This window comes from Rana temporaria, chromosome 4 (assembly GCF_905171775.1).
Source record: "Rana temporaria chromosome 4, aRanTem1.1, whole genome shotgun sequence".
NCBI classification, from domain to species: domain Eukaryota; kingdom Metazoa; phylum Chordata; class Amphibia; order Anura; family Ranidae; genus Rana; species Rana temporaria.
The window spans coordinates 70,490,709-70,507,433 of NC_053492.1; the positions used below are offsets into that span (position 1 = coordinate 70,490,709).

Sequence of the window (16,725 nt, forward strand, 5' to 3'; positions counted from 1 at the left end):
CAACCTAAATGCACTGCAGTGTGCTACCTGTGCTTTTCAAAATGAATAGCATAGCAACACACTGTATTTCATGTGTTGTGCTAATGGTTGGTTACACACATATTTACCATGCAGTAAGGCAAGGTACTGCTGCCAAGGAAGACTAGTCACTAATGACTTCCATAGTATAAGAAACTGCTGCCACACGGGGAAGCTATGTTGGCAGAGACATCCATATTTATATGCAGAAAAAAAAAAATGCCACATAATCTCAGACCAGGGCAGCACAAAAAATTGCCCATGGGACTGTTAATGAGTGGTGCCAAATGAAGTTAATATGTTAAAAAATACAAAATGTATTTCATATTACATTTAAAATAAGACAGGTTTCAACATTGTATATATCATCATAAAAACATACCCCAATATACATATATTGCTGGTAATGATGTATAAACAAAATTGCAGGAGCACTGAAACACAAAAATATAGATGCACAGTAGGTGCCATTAATTGGGTTAGTATATCAAGGGTCCCAGCAATGTGGAGAGACCTCCACGAAACGCGTAGAGACTATAGATGTTTGGGAATATATTTCAATTTAGGTGCTTCTGCAATTTTGTTTATACATCATTACCAGAAATATATGCCTATTGGGATACTTTCTTTATCGTACACCACGGGACACAGAGCCTAAGTCCTTACATAATGGGTTATATGCTCACCAGAGGTGATTGGACACTGGCACAACCAATCAGAGACAGTTCCCCTCCATATAGCCCCTCCCATCCGGGAAGTACCTCAGTTTTTTCACCAGTGTCTAAGGTGCAGGACGCGTGGAGAAGTGCTAAGGGAAGCTAAGCTAACAAGACCACCCTGGGGGCTAAAAGGAGCTAGACCCTTGGGTCCATCCAAGCACTAAAATTTACGTCAACGTGGATGAGATCCGGGCCTCACGCATGAGGCATCGCCTGTATCGTCTCTCTTCAGAGGACTTGACTCTGAGGTTCAGCACTTTTTGCTATTGCAGCTAAAAGGCTTTGATTAGAGTTTTTTACAAGGCCCAGGAAAGAGGTCTCCTTTTAGGAACCCATACCCCTGAAGGTTGGCACACAAAACCCGCTGAGATGGGTGAAGATTGGTACTGTCTAAAAAAAAAATCATCAGAAAAACCTGCGCAATGTTAAAATGCGTCTTATTTTAAATGTAATATGAAATACATTTTGTATTTTTTAACATACTGTATTGTTATTTACTTTGGCACCACTCATCAAATGTCCCATGGGCAAATTGGTTGTACTACGTCCATATTTATCGTTTCTTTTTGCAAGTACAATTTACATGACCAGTTGTGACCTAACTCAGTCTACCCCACCAAGCACTAAAAAAAGATTCAGCAGCCCACAGATTGGGTCATGCACCGTGGAGTTAAGGAATGTATTTCGTCTTTGGTTTCAACAGATGTAGATTGCTCTTATCATGTTGAGCTGACTTCTGCTTGTCCAGATGCTGTATTGTTTAATAGCTCTCACCAGCAGATGCTGGGTCAGCATTCCGCACTTGGCATATAATAATAGCCGATTTAGTAAATACAAGCTTCTGAAAATGTGTTAATGAGATGCTTTTAGTGTTTCCAACAGAGCAAATGGTTCCATCATTAAATTATGGGCATTTTTTTGGTTTCTAGAATAAAAAGGTAACAATTTCAACTGGCCTTAAGAATTGTGTAAATTGTTTTACTGCTTTGTTTCAGGGGAGTTTACTTCCCTTTTATTATGAGAGCAGTTTTGGTTTTAAAGGTTGGACAGTCTGAGAGTATCCATAGGTTTTTCATGCAAGGGATGGTAGCGGTAAAACTCTGTCAGTGGGCTCTAAATATCACTTGGGATTGCGTAGTCCACAGTACTTACATGCCTGTGTTTTTGCATCTAAAGTTTGTAAGTGTATCGAAAAGCCATTTTTTTTTAGTTTGTGTAGAAAGAGATATTTTTCCTTTAGAACCCCTGTCATGTTTATATTGGCGTCTACACATTTCGGAGATTTACTTTTACTAGTGGACAGGTACAGCAGAATCTCCTCAATGGGGATAAAGACAGCATTTAAAATATAAATGTGGTTTAAACTCTACCCCATCTTATGTAAAACAAAATGACAAAGGTTTGTTGGGCTTTATGCAGTGTTCTAAGATGCTTTACGTCAATGTTTATCTGTACTTTTCTAATGCAGAACTGCTGGATCAATGACCTAGTCCTTTCTAAACAGCCTCCCATCTTTTCTGCTACTTCATCAAGAATTTTTTTGTACCGAAGTTGTACGCTGGAAGTGCTGGGTGAAGTCCTAGAACAGGGGTCTCCAAACTTTTCAAACAAAGGGCCACTTTATTGCCCTTCAGTCTTTTAGAGGGCCGGATTATGGCCAGCAAGGGAAGAAAATGTCACGGGCACAGCATCATTGAGAACAAATATGGCCTCAGGGTTGGTGGTCAATAGGAGGGAGGAGTATTTCCCCTATTAGTAGGAGGAATAGTATCCTATCATTGGTATTGGTGGACAATATAGTGCCCCATTGTTGGTGTCAGTGGAAGGAATAGTACCTTGTATCAGAGGGAGGAATTGTGCCCCAAGGGCCAGATAAAGGCTAGCAAAGGGCCACATCTGGCCATCGGACCGCAGTTTGGTGACCCCTGCTCTAGAAACTAAGATATGCTTACAGTATGGTTATTGTAATAAAAGGCAGATCTAAAGCAGTAAAACAAGCACTGAAAGGTAATTTAAAGCTGAAATTTGGGGATGATATATTTTGCATACTTTAGGTAAGCTTGGCACAATGCAAGTTTACATGTATGATACCTGATCGGCCTCTGTTATCTGATTGGAGGAGTTGGAGATTGAGCCCACCCCACCTTATCCATCTCATCCAGTCTAATGCCGCGTACACACGATCGGACATTCCGACAACAAAACTGTGTTGTTTTTTTTTCTGACGGATGTTGGCTCAAACTTGTCTTGCATACACACGGTCGCAAAAATTTTGTCGGAAATTCCAATCGCCAAGAACGCGGTCATGTACGACGGCACTTAAAAGGGAAAGTTCTATACCAAGTGTGCCACCCTTTTGGGCTCCTTTTGCTAATCTCGCATTAGTAGAAGTTTGGTCAGAGATGATTCTCGCTTATTCTTTTAAGGAGAGAATAAGGGAATGAGATTAAGGAGATTAAGGGGGGGGGGGGGTATGATCAACATATACAACTATATAAGACAGGGGTCGACAATATCCGGGGCGCCAGGTCGCAATAGCGACAAGAAATTGTGACCTGGCTCCTGCACCCGCCGGTAATTAAGGCCGCGGCTTTGCGGCCTACAAGGCCGCGAAGCCACGGCCTCAATTACCGGCCGCCATGGGCCCCCTGCGATCGCATGGCAGGGGCGCACGAAGGCACAGGATCCTGTGTCTCTGTGTGCCCCCGCCGCGCGATCGCGGCGGGCCTGCGACGGCCGGTAATTTAGGCTGCGGCTTTGCATCGTTGTGAAGGCCCAAGGTTGCTTCTGTGACCTGGCGCCATCTGGTGGATGACACTTTAGGTGTGCAATGCATTTACAGAATAGCTGTTAGGATACTTGGATTGCATTATATAGTATTGGCTCACAGACTTCAGTAGTTTACAGCACTAGAATACAGAAATATATCATCCCTGGAGTTGGGCTTTAAATGTATGTTTGAATACAAGTATTGTCAGTACCTGGTATTGGCCTCTTGCAGTCCCTGTACAGTGGAGCTGTCATGTGAGTGGAAGAAGCAGCACAAGGATCCAATCAGTTTATGTGCTGGCAGAAAGCATGCTGATAGGAGGAGAAATCAGGGTGACTGAAAGATTAGCTTGTCACTATGCTGCTTCTTTTTTCACTGTGCAGTCACAGGCTGAAACAGGTCCAGGAGGACTTGGGCTTAGAGGAAGTGAGTTGCATGATGCTGGGCTTCAGACTGAGGACATTTGGCACCAGAACAAACCTACTGCAGGAAAAATCTCTTGATTGTAGTTGAATATTGCAGCAAAATCTGGTTTTGTGATTAAAAGATACTATCTTTTACTATTCATTTAGATCTTCATTTTGACTGGAGTTCTGCTTTGGCCATTCCATACGTTATTTAAATAAGGAAAAAAATACCTTTTATTTACTGTATACTTTATAGAAGTTGCTATGGAAGGAATTTGGGGGGTACCATTGCTGACCTCCTTCTGAAAATGCTAGTACTTAAGTCATGGTCCTTTAGTGAAGTCAGAGCCCATGATCTGCCCATGATCTACATCAAGTGACAAGCTAAAAATGGCCAAAAGACTAATGCCCGTACACATGAGCGGTTTTCCTGTCGAAAAAATAAAACAGTATTCCTGACGGAATTCCTCTCAAGCCTGCCTTGCATACACACGGTGAAACAAAAGTTCTGTGAAATTTTGACTGCCAAGTACGCGGTGATGTAAAAGACTACGACGAGCCAAGCACGTTGAAATTGCATACAGACGAAGGGTTTTCCTGCTAGGATTTTTCCTGACTGGAAAAAAGAGATCCTGCTCTCTTTTTTTTTTTTTTTCTGGCACTTTTCCTGTGGGGAAAAGTCAGATGGAGCATACACACGGTCGGGATTCCCGAAGAAAAGCTCTCATCTGAGGCCTCGTACACACAACCGGTTTTCTCGACAGAATCCATCAAGAAACTTGGTGGCAGAACTTTTTTGCTGAGGAAAACGGTCGTGTATGTTTTTCATCGAGAGAACTGTCGAGGAAATCGACGAGGAAAAAAGAGAACAAGTCTTTTTTCCTCGACGGGAGTCTCGATTCCCTCGTCGTGTTCCTCATCGGGCTGGTTTTCGACGAGAAACATGATCGCGTGTATGCTAAGAAACCCGCGCATACTCAGAATAAAGTATGAGACGGGAGCGCACCTTCGGAAAAAGTAGCTTTTGTAATGGAGATAACACATTTGTCACTCTGTAACAGACTGAAAAGTGCAAATCGTCTCTTACTAAACTTTTACTTAACACGCAGTAACATGAGATTAGCAAAAGCAGCCCCAAGGGTTATGCCAGTGGAATCGAACTTCCCCTGCCGTCATATGTGTTGTACGTCACCACCTTTGAGAACGACGAGATTTGGTCTTGACTGTGTGTACGCAAAGAAAGCTTGTCAAGTTTCTCCACAAGCCTGACAAGGAACTCGTCGAGGAAAACGATGTGTCTTTTCCGACCAGAGTACCTCGGTCGTGTGTACGAGGCCTGAGTTTTTCCAACGAGAAAACCGGTCGTGTTAAAAAAAACGGGGCATAAGATTTTCAGAAGAAAGCCTCAGCAGCGGCACTTTTTTTGAAGTCTTTGCAAAATGATCTAATTTTATGCCTTCTGTATGGTTAGCTTTTCTGTAACTTCATAAAAAAATGTTTTAATAAGTTTTCTTAACAGCAAGACTTTACACCATTTACCAACTCTTATTTCCCAACAAACCCATCCTGGAACAGATGTTCATATCGAGGCATTTTGAACAAAACCTTTAAATTAAACTTGCTATTTGCTTAGTGAAAAGAGATAGGGGAGGAGGGGAAAGTCAATGACATCAAATAAAAGATTATTTGTCTGTAAGGAACATCAGTCACAGGTGCGATGGTCTGTACAAAGGTCATCCTGTGAGCTGACAGGTGGGCAGCACACACACTTTACTTTCACTGTCCTCTCCAGATGATCGCTGGAGCTTGGGAACGTCTTCCAAGCTGGGAGAAATTGTCAGAGCACTCGAGGGCGCGTTAATCCTTTCAAGAAATTAGAGAGGGCTCTTTTAAAGATAATACAATTTTGTGTCTGGTTGAAAGTGGATATTGTAATTGCACTGTTAAAGGGAAGAGGAGCTTGTGTGCAGGTCACCTCGAAATGTTGACAGTAAACAGTTTAATGCATTGCACAGGGTTCTCGCTTTCAGGAGCAGATCGCTTCAACTCTTTTTGCACTCACTTTCGTAGGCGCGCTCCAGCCTGTGGAACATTTGTTTCAATTCAGCAGCTGTTGCTCTGCAAAATTCACATGATGAGGATTTAATGCCGAACATTTCCGACAAAATATTTGAAAAGACGTGGAAGTGCTCATTTGGACTTCAAGAAAAATACTTTGTAGCCAAAACAAATCCACAAAGTGCACTAAATTTAAAGGTGGTGCAGGGAGGTGGGGTGAGCCTGCGGGTGAGCTAAGTCGTGGATTTTACAGTCCAAACAATAATGGAATTCGCATCTCCTACTGTCTGAATTGCAAGCAAATGGCTTTCATTTATATATTCGATTCTGGGCAAGGTGCAGTTTTCGATAGCTTTGTGACCACTTGCTCAAATATGCATCATTAAAGCCTAACTCCAGTAAAAAAAAAAAATTCTTGTTACATTTCTGTCAATCATGTTTATTGTCTGTGATTCCTATTACAGAGATTTTCTCTCCTGTTCTTATGATGCCTGTAGAAGAAATGCAGGGTGTAGTTGTCACCGGGAAGGCACAGACACAGATAAAAACATTATATAAAATTTGAACCCTTTCCTATTTTCTATAATTGTTTTATTAATTTACAGTAAAACCTTGGTGAGTAACTTGGTTTGAGAGCATTTTGCAAGACAAACAACATTTTTTAATACATTTTGACTTGATATACAAGCAATGTCTTAATATACAAGTAGCATCATGTCAGAAATTAGTATAAAAGCCAAGAAGAGAGGTGCCTCTAAATGTAGCAATGTGGTTACATTTAATGAAGGTACAACATTTATCAACATATTGCTACACTTATGCCGCGTACACACGATTGGATTTTCCATCGGAAAAACCTTGGATGTTTTTTCCATCGGAATTCCGCTCAAGCTTGGCTTGCATACACACGGTCACACAAAAGTTCTCTGAACTTTAGACCTTCAACAACACTACGACAAGCCGAGAAAATTAAGTTCAATGGGCCAGATCCTCAAAAGAGATACTCCGACTTAAGTGCTGTTCAGTCTGTGTGTAACTTTGGAAACGATCCTCAAAAGGCTTTTTCCAAAGTTACACAGAAGATCCGGCATGTGTAATTGATTTACACTGCCTAATTTTAGGATGCAGTACCGCATCCGCCGCTGGGGGCATTTCGAGTCGAAATGCCGTTGCTAGTATGCAAATTAGCACTTAAGGCGATCCACAAAGCTTTCTAGCTTCTTTTTTGCGCCGTAAGTGTTATTTTGCAAGTGTAAAATTAGGGCTCGTTTTACAAAGTGTAAAGTTAGTCACACCTTGTAAAGGCCCATTGCAGCGACGGCATTTGGTATGCTTTCCCGAGGGAGAACTCCACGTCAATTTGTAAAAAACAAAACCGGCATGGGTTCCCCCCCAGGAGCATACCAGGCCCTTAGGTCTGGTATGGGTTGTAAGGGGACCCCCCCTACGCCGAAAAATTGACGTAGGGGGTCCCCCTACAATCCATACCAGACCCGTATCCAAAGCACGCTACCCGGCCGGCCAGGAAGGGAGTGGGGACGAGCGAGCGCCCCCCCCCCCTCCTGAGCCGTGCCAGGCCGCGTGCCCTCAACATGGGGGGGTTGGGTGCTCTGGGGCAGGGGGGGCGCACTGCGGGCCCCCCCACCCCAGAGCATCCTGTCCCCATGTTGATGAGGACAGGACCTCTTCCCGACAACCCTTGCCATTGGTTGTCGGGGTCTGCGGGCGGAGGCTTATCGGAATCTGGGAGTCCCCTTTAATAAGGGGGCCCCCAGATACCGGCCCCCCACCCTAAGTGAATGGATATGGGGTACATAGTACCCTTACCCATTCACCTGGAGGCAAAAAGTAAAATGTAGTAAACACACAACACAAGGCTTTTTAAAATATTTTATTATTCTGCTCCGGAGGCCCCCCCTGTCTTCGTTATTAGCTCTATTTCCAGGGGGGGCTTCTTCTTCCGCTCTCCGGGGGTCTTCTCCGCTCTCCGGGGTCTTCTCCGCTCTCCGGGGGGGGCTTCTCCGGACTCCGGGGGGCTTCTTCCATCTTCTCCCCTCTTCCGCTCTTGACTCGGCGAACCCCGGTTCTTCTGCAGCTCTCCGGTGCCTTCTTCTTCAGCGCTGGCTGCCTGCTATGTTTGTGTGTTAGCTCGATTTCAAACAGGCAGCCGGCGCGGTCTTCTGTGGCGTCATCTTCTCTTCTGGTCTTCTGTTCTTCCGATGTTGCCTCGTCGCCTGTTGTCGCTGTAATGATGGAAGCGCGCCTTGCATCACATTTATATAGGCATCACCGTCCCATCATGCTCCGGCAGGTACCCACGTGGTGGGTGCACGTGGGTAGGCACCCACCACGTGGGTACCTACCGGAGCATGATGGGACGGTGATGCCTATATAAATGTGATGCAAGGCGCGCTTCCATCATTACAGCGACAACAGGCGACGAGACAACATCGGAAGAACAGAAGACCAGAAGACCCTGACGTCACAGAAGACCGCGCCGGCTGCCTGTTTGAAATCGAGCTAACACACAAACATAGCAGGCAGCCAGCGCTGAAGAAGAAGGCACCGGAGAGCTGCAGACGAACCGGGGTTCGCCGAGTCAAGAGCGGAAGAGGGGAGAAGATGGAAGAAGCCCCCCGGAGTCCGGAGAAGACCCCCGGAGAGCGGAGAAGACCCCCGGAGAGCGGAGAAGACCCCCGGAGAGTGGAAGAAGACCCCCGGAGAGTGGAAGAAGAAGCCCCCCCTGGTAATTGAGCTAATAACGAAGACAGGGGGGGCGTCCGGAGCAGAATAATAAAATATTTTAAAAAGCCTTGTGTTGTGTGTTTACTACATTTTACTTTTTGCCTCCAGGTGAATGGATAGGGGTACGATGTACCCCATATCCATTCACTTAGGGTGGGGGGCCGGTATCTGGGGGCCCCCTTATTAAAGGGGACTCCCAGATTCCGATAAGCCTCCGCCCGCAGACCCCGACAACCAATGGCAAGGGTTGTCGGGAAGAGGTCCTGTCCTCATCAACATGGGGACAGGGTGCTCTGGGGTGGGGGGGCCCGCAGTGCGCCCCCCTGCCCCAGAGCACCCAACCCCCCCATGTTGAGGGCACGCGGCCTGGCACGGCTCAGGAGGGGGGGGGGCGCTCGCTCGTCCCCACTCCCTTCCTGGCCGGCCGGGTAGCGTGCTTTGGATACGGGTCTGGTATGGATTGTAGGGGGACCCCCTACGTCAATTTTTCGGCGTGGGGGGGTCTCCTTACAACCCATGCCAGACCTAAGGACCTGGTATGCTCCTGGGGGGGGAACCCATGCCGGTTTTTTCTTTGAAAATTGGCATGGAGTTCTCCCTCAGGAATGCATGCCGCTGTCATTTTTTTTTTCCCCGACGCAACTTTAAGCCGTCGCGATCCTCAAAACTCTGCGTAACGTAACTTCGCGCATGCGCAGTACGGCCGACGCGCATGCGCAGTACGGCCGGCGCGGGAGCGCGCCTCATTTAAATGGGACTCGCCCCATTTGAATAGGAACGCCTTGCGCCGGCGGAATTTTAGTTACACAGCCTGAAATTTCTAGATAAGTGCTTTGTGGATCAGGCACTTAGGTAGAAACTTTAAGCCAGTGTAACTTAAATTGGATTTTTTAAGTTACGTCAGGTTTTTGTGGATCTGGCCCAATGCTTCAGAGCATGCGTTGAATTGTTTCCAAACATGGGTTAGGAATTTTGTGCGTCAGAATTGCTAGAGACAATCAGATTTTCCGATAGGAATTCTTTCCGTATGAAAATTTGAGACCCAGCTCTCAATCTTTAGTTGGCAGAAATTCCAACAGCAAAAGTTTGATGGAGCATACACACAGTCGGAATTTTCGTTCAAAAGCTCACATCGGACTTTTGCTGTCGGAATTTCCGATCATGTGTACGGGGCATTAGAGGATCCTGTCTTCTATTTTATACTCTGTAGCTTCTGCTGGATTTTGCTTCTAATCCCGTTGTGGAGGCTGCTATTTGTGGATGGACATTTTATGGTTACACAACCTTGCTATAATCTTTTTATATGGACTATAATCTAAAGGACCTATAAATAAATGGTTGTGGAACAAATCATTTGAGTTTACTTTATTTCTTATGGGGAAATTCGCTTGGAAATACCAGTGCTTTGGATTACAAGCATGTTTCTGGAACAAATCATGTTCGCAATCCAAGGTTTTATTGTATTTGTTTTGTTTTCCTGTTGCAAAGTTTTTCTATTGCTTCCATTCCTGACATAGGGACATAGGGCCAAATCCACAGCCAGCGGCGCAAAATAAGTTTTTTCAAACTTATGTCATTTAAGTTACGGCGCCCTAAGTTGGTGTCGTAATTGCCGTATCCACAGCGCATTTGCGCACAAAATTGCGCCTGCCGTAACCTAAATTCGGAGGCGTAAGGCGGGGTTATGGCAAGTGGGAAGGAAGTGGGCGTGCTTCATTGTAATGAGCCGTGACCCCATGCAAATGAAGGTCCGGCCGTACTGCGCATGCGCGCAGGAATCTGCTGCTCACTGCACATGTGCAGAACTTTGCTTGGCGCAATCAGTGAGATAGGTAAAAGGCCAAGTGTACTTAGTTTGAGGATCGCCCTGTGCTTAACTAGCTCCAGTCAAACACACTTCATTTGCAAAAGTATTTCCCTGTGTTCCCTTCCATGAGCAATTTGCTTCTGCTCTTAGTTTGTCAGTGTTTGTTGGTAAGTTGTGTTTGATAGAGAAGTGTTGGAGGAGTAGTAGATAGTAGTTGTTGTTTGTTTGTGATAAGTGTAATTTTTGTTTGATTGTTTCTGCTAATTTTTTTGTTTGGTTTTTTTCTGCTTGGATTTTGTGTTTGGTTTTTGTGTGTTTGTATTTGACTTTGTAGTAGCTGTCTGCGTCTGTGTGTATTTTTGTGTATTTGTTTGGTGTGTATTTTTGTGTGTTTGTATTTGACTTTGTAGTAGCTGTCTGCTTGTGTGTGTATTTTTGTGTGTTTGTCCTGTTTGGCTTCTTGTTGCTGGGTGGTGTCTGTGATGGCTCCCAAACGCAGGAAGCTGAATTTTTCCCATGTTGAAAAGCAAATCCTTGCCAGGTATATCATCCAATATGGAAGATATTTACATGGGCCTGATAGCCGGAACACCACCCCGGCCCAAAGGAAGAGGATCTATGCCAAAATAACAGATCACATAAATGCGGCGGGGGGAGGGGAGACGAGGACCCCCGCTGGCATTAAGAAAAAGATCAATGATCTGAGGAGCGTGGTCCGCAATAAGGTGGCCAAGCTCACTGCGCATAGGAGGGGCACTGGAGGAGGGGGACCATGCCCCATCCGGCTGACTGAGGAGGAATGGGCAGTGGCCCGGTGTTTCGAGCCAGAGCAGGTGGTGGGCCTGCCTGGTTATCAGTCTGATGTTCCTGTGAGGCCAGGTAAGGTTTTTTGTTTTTTTATTTGGTGATTAGCATGTGTGGGTGGGGGAAGGGAACATGTGCCAAGTGTGTGGATCCTCAAACCTGTGATTGTTTGGTGTCTTCCACAGATGACCAGGAGATTGCTGGGCCATCAGGCCAGGCTGCTGCACCACCCCAAAGACAGGAGGCTGCTGAGGAGTCCCCAGGGGAGGGGAGTGGCCAAACCTCCCCTCATGAGGAGGCTGAGGGGGAGGAGGATGAGGGGGGAGGAGGATGAGGGGGAGGAGGATGAGGGGGAGGAGGAAGAAGATCTCCAGATTGGCCGGGAAATCATTATTGCCACAGATCTGATGACATTTGACGATACCCTTGAGGCTAGCCTTGAGGCTCCCCTTGAGGCTACCCCAGAGGCTCCCCTTGAGGCTACCCCAGAGGCTACCCCAGAGGCTCCCCCAGAGGCTGGCACCAGTCAGGCCACCATCAGGGGTAGCCCCTCCCACTCCTCCCACAACATGCCGCAACCCACAAGGGTCACTCTATCCCCTCCTACCTGGCCACAAGCCTCAGGGGCAGGCAGGATGGCGACCCAGGACACCAGGGTGGGGTCTGAGCATATGCCGGCCAGTCTGCTGAGGGACAATGCCAAGCAGACCCGCAGTCTGGGTGACATCAAAAAAACTATGGCCAAGATGGAGCACAGCCTGGATGTAATGAGGGAGTCACTCAGTGATGTGGCCACCAATTCATTGGGTGTCATCACCTGTTTGTGGTCCCTGCATACCGCCACAACAGGCGTGGGCCAGGAGGTGACTGCCCTCACCCGGGCTGTGTAGGACAACACCCGGGCTGTGCAGGAGAACACACGGGCTGGCCAGGCCAATACGGCTGCCATCACTGACTGCCTGACCAGGATAGCAGTGGCCTTGGAGGGCAGGCCAGCCGGAGGTCAGACACCAGGGGAGGCTCCTCCCTCCCCTGCTCCCCCCCCCAATGAAGATACTCCCTCCCCTGCTCCCCCCCAATGAAGATACTCCCTCCCCTGCTCCCCCCCCAATGAAGATACTCCCTCCCCTGCTCCCCCCCCCCCGTGAAGATCCTCCAGGTGCCCGTGGCCGTGCCCGTGCCCCTGCCCGTGGGCAGCCTAGACGGAGCACTCGCCGCCGGACTTAAATACCAGGGGTACTTTTTTTTTTTTTTTTTTTTTGGTTTTAAAATTTTGGTTATTATACTGTACTTATGATTTGGTTTATGTGTGTGAATGATGTGTGAATGTGGGGGGGTGGCATTCCTGACAAAATAAGGGTGTCACCCTCAGTTTTGGTGGAGAAGGGATCCCCAGGACCAGGGAGAAGTCATCCTAGGTTCCTGAATGGTGTATGAATGCACAGTGACATAATTGGAGCCGTGGCGGGGCGTTACTGCTCCCAAGTACCAAAGGGGGGGGGGGGTACTTGGATCTAATCCAATTCGATGTGCATGTGATGTGTTTGTGCTAGGGACCACAGTGGTGTGCATTCATGCATTCTCATTGTGACATAAATCATGTGCGTTTCCAGAGACAAAAACATTCTCAATGTGTCATTAAACATGTGCGTTTACTGTGCAAAGCAACATTCTCATTGTCACATAATTCATGTGCGTTTGCAGTGAAAACAAATAATATCATTGTCACATAATTCATGTGCGTTTGCAGCGAAAACAAATAATATCATTGTGACATGATTTCTGGCCATTTACTGAGAAAAGATGCCTTCTGCGAGGCGTCTCCTGGCTACTGTGCCCTCAGTAGACCGGGTAGAGTGGGCTAGGGGGGGATTGCCTGGGTGGGGGGTCAGGTCAGCACGTAAGTTAATCTCCAGTCCCCTTCTCATTGCAAAGTTATGAAGAATGCAACAAGCCCCTATTATTTGGCACACAAAGTCTGGGGAATACAGCAGTGTACCCCCAGTCTTGTCCAGGCATCTGAAGCGGGACTTCAGCAGGCCAAATGTACGCTCCACTACTGCCCGGGTGCGAATATGAGCCTCGTTGTAGCGTTGCTCTCCTGGGGTTTGGGGGTTCCTGAATGGGGTCATCATGTGAGGTCCCAGGGCATATCCAGAGTCACCTGGAAGGGAAAAGACAGGAGGATATTAGTCATGCATGTGCCCCATGTGATGTCTGCATCATGGGGGGGGACAGTCATACCTGACACACATGTCACTCACCAACCAGCCAGCTGTCTCCATACACGTTCTGCTCCAATTCACGTGATATGTTGGTCTGCCTAAAGATGTAGCTGTCATGGCACGAACCTGGAAATTTGGCACACACATGCCAGATGAGGCCATGGGCATCCACGATTACCTGGACATTGATGGAATGCCAGTTTTTGCGATTCCTGAACAGGTGCTCTGTATCATGGGGGGGCTGTAGTGCCACATGGGTACAGTCAATGGCCCCGATGGTCCGTGGGAATCGGGCAATCTGATAGAAGTCAGCCATGCTCTTCATTCGCTGGTCCTCCTGGGTGGGCTTTTCAAATTGACTGCCCATGCGTCTCAGTATTGCAGGGACAACCTGGTGCACACACCTGCTCATCGAGGACTGTACCATCCCAGCCAGACCTCCACATGTTCTCTGAAAAGACCCAGTGGCCAGAAAATGCAGGGTGGCCATAACTTTAATGTGAGCTGGCAGGGCATGGGATCGTTGGGTTGGGGTGTTCAGATCATCCTGCAGGATCCTGGTTAAGTGGCTTCCTGGTTAAATCTGAAGTTGCCAATGACCTCAGACGCAGTCATGCCAAAGAGATCTTGGCGTGGGCGGTATATCCTCTCCTGTGCCCTCCTCCTCCTCCTCTGTGCCCTCCTCCTTCTCTGCGCCTGTAAAGTTGCGAGTGCCGTTATAATCATTGATGGCCCAGGCATTTTGGCAGTCACAATGAAGTCAAGCAAAGAAGTGTTGGCAGCTCTTCCTAAATGGTGTTGCTTCAGCAGACCTTTACAGGGCTGGTGTAAAATTAGGGCTGCTTTTATAAAGTCTAATTTTGCTCCAGAAAACTAACAGGTGCGTACAGGGCGTTATCTACGGCGCACAGGGCGTAATCTACGGCGCACACACTTAATTTTGAGGATCGCCCTATCTCCCTCATTTGCATCTTTGCCTATCAAATAAAGCGGCGTGACTAGCGTAATTTGCGTCAGAGGATGCGCCGGAGTAATTATTTTAAGTAGGACGGAAAAACCGGATTTTTCGTTTTGAGGATCGGGCGCAAAGATACGCGCGGAGTAAAATTAGAAATCTCGAGTTAAGTCGGCGCATCTGCTTTGTGGATTTGCCCCATAGAGCAGCCATCATTGGGCTTAAAGGAAAAATCTACCTTCACTTGAATAAATTGATATACCTAAAGTAGTGCAAAAATAGGCATACCTTTTTTATTCGCTTACGGTACACAGGTCATTTAAATTGAAAGAGGTTGTAAAGGAAAACATTTTTTTTCATAATAAGCATCCTTTACCTGCAGACATTCCTCTTTTCACTTCCTCATTGTTCGTTTTTGCTCAGAAGTTGCTCTATTTCTTCTCTGTTCTGTTCACTTCCTGCTTGTCTGATTGTTACTCACCACCATGAAGGGAGGCTTTACTGCGGTGGTCAGTGACGTGCTCGCCCCCCCTGGGAACTACATGTGTGCGGCAGGACGCTCTCTACGTGTTAGAGACTTCAAGGAGGTGTGATTTTGTTATTGGTAACTTTTGTCTATAAACATTCTGTAGCCTTTAGTGGACAGCCTGTACCTCTCCTTTGTCAAGAACTCAGTGATGACACGTTGCTTCTGCTTGAAATCCATTATTTACCTGCAATGAAAAATAAAAAGTTACAATAGAGAAAATTACCAACACGTGAAATTTAAAGCGGTGGTTCACCCTCCATAGCAACATTTTTGCATAAAATTAGGCATAGTAGCGCGAGCTACAGTATGCCTGTCTTGATTTTTTTAGCCCGGTACTCACAGTGCAATCGTACATTGAAGATTCCGACTCCCCGCGGGGAATGGGCATTCCTATCCAGACGAAGGATGATTGACGGCCGTCTCTGGCACGTCACGCTCCCCGAAGACAGCCGGAGTAGGTCTCAGCTCTTCACGGAGCTATACGGCGACTGCGCACGGACTATGCGCAGGCGCCGTGAAGAGCCAAGCCTATTTCGGCTATTTCCGGAGAAGCGTGACGTGCCAGAGCCGGCCGTCAATCATCCTCCGTCTGGATAGGAACGCCCATTCCCCGCGGGGAGTCGGTATCTTCAATGTACGATTGCACTGTGAGTACCGGGCAAAAAAAATCAAGACAGGCATACTGTAGCTCGCGCTACTATGCCTAATTTTATGCTAGAAGGAAAAAAAAATGTTTTTTTTTTTTGTTTATAGGGTGAACCCCCGCTTTAAGAGAGAACTATTTTCATATTTCTGGGTTTAGTAACACTTTAAAGTAAATCTAAACTCCAACTCTAAACTCAAACTAGATGACATTTAGGGATCCTTACAGTTCTTCAACCCTGATTCATTTATTTTCCAATTTAATACAATGGAAAAAATGGGTGAATCTTGGGTGAAGGTTGTGGGAATTTAGGGGTGAAAATATTTATAAAAAGACACCCTAATATCCTAAATCACTGTGTTTCAAACAATTGCCATGTTGTTGTTTTTTCAACTATTTCATGCTTTTATTGTATCTCAGTACTGCTGATCTCTTCCATCCTCTTTTCATCCGCTTGCTTTCTACATGCACTTGCACCAGCACTGGCTGAAGATCTTTGCTCAGGACCAGCTTCTTGACAGTGACAGCGGTGAACCATTCCTGCATAATTTATTTTGTACGGCTGCTTGTAGTCTCACTAGGGGAGCATGTGATGGGGCAGTAGCACAATCGGGAGCAATGCATAAAATAGGAAAGGACAAAACAAGGACCCTCATGGCAAAATTACCAGCTCCACGTGTAAATACGTTTGAAAGCTATTTTGAAATTAAATTAACTGTATAAGATGTCAATAACTGGATTCTGTGTCATTGTTGATACCATTTATGTTCCTGTAACCAGTATTTTCTGCAGTGCTTTAGACTCCTACATGTCCTTTTGATGAAACAATGACCCCTCTTTTCCATATAACATTTTTACTAGTCAAGCTGAGAAGTGATAACTAAATTTATTTTACTCCCTTTTAGGTAATCCCGGAATTGTAGGATTTTACAGAACATTCATGGAGTCCCTGTATTGCGATTATAACAAGAAATACCCTGTATGGGCCATTAGCCATGCTGGTCACTGTTCACCTCCTCCAGGAATGGACATATCTGATGGTAAG

The 16,725-nt window shown here is 46.4% G+C and overlaps 1 protein-coding gene across 2 annotated transcripts in view; it reads left to right on the forward strand.

The window, feature by feature from the left end:
• Positions 1 to 16,725, forward strand: part of LDAH (lipid droplet associated hydrolase) — a 318,623-nt gene that overhangs the window by 62,390 nt on the left and 239,508 nt on the right. For both annotated transcript variants that reach the window (XM_040348529.1, XM_040348530.1), the window contains exon 3: positions 16,586 to 16,720. In XM_040348529.1, the coding sequence (XP_040204463.1) occupies positions 16,586 to 16,720 (135 nt within the window). The remainder of the gene's footprint in view (positions 1 to 16,585; positions 16,721 to 16,725) is intronic.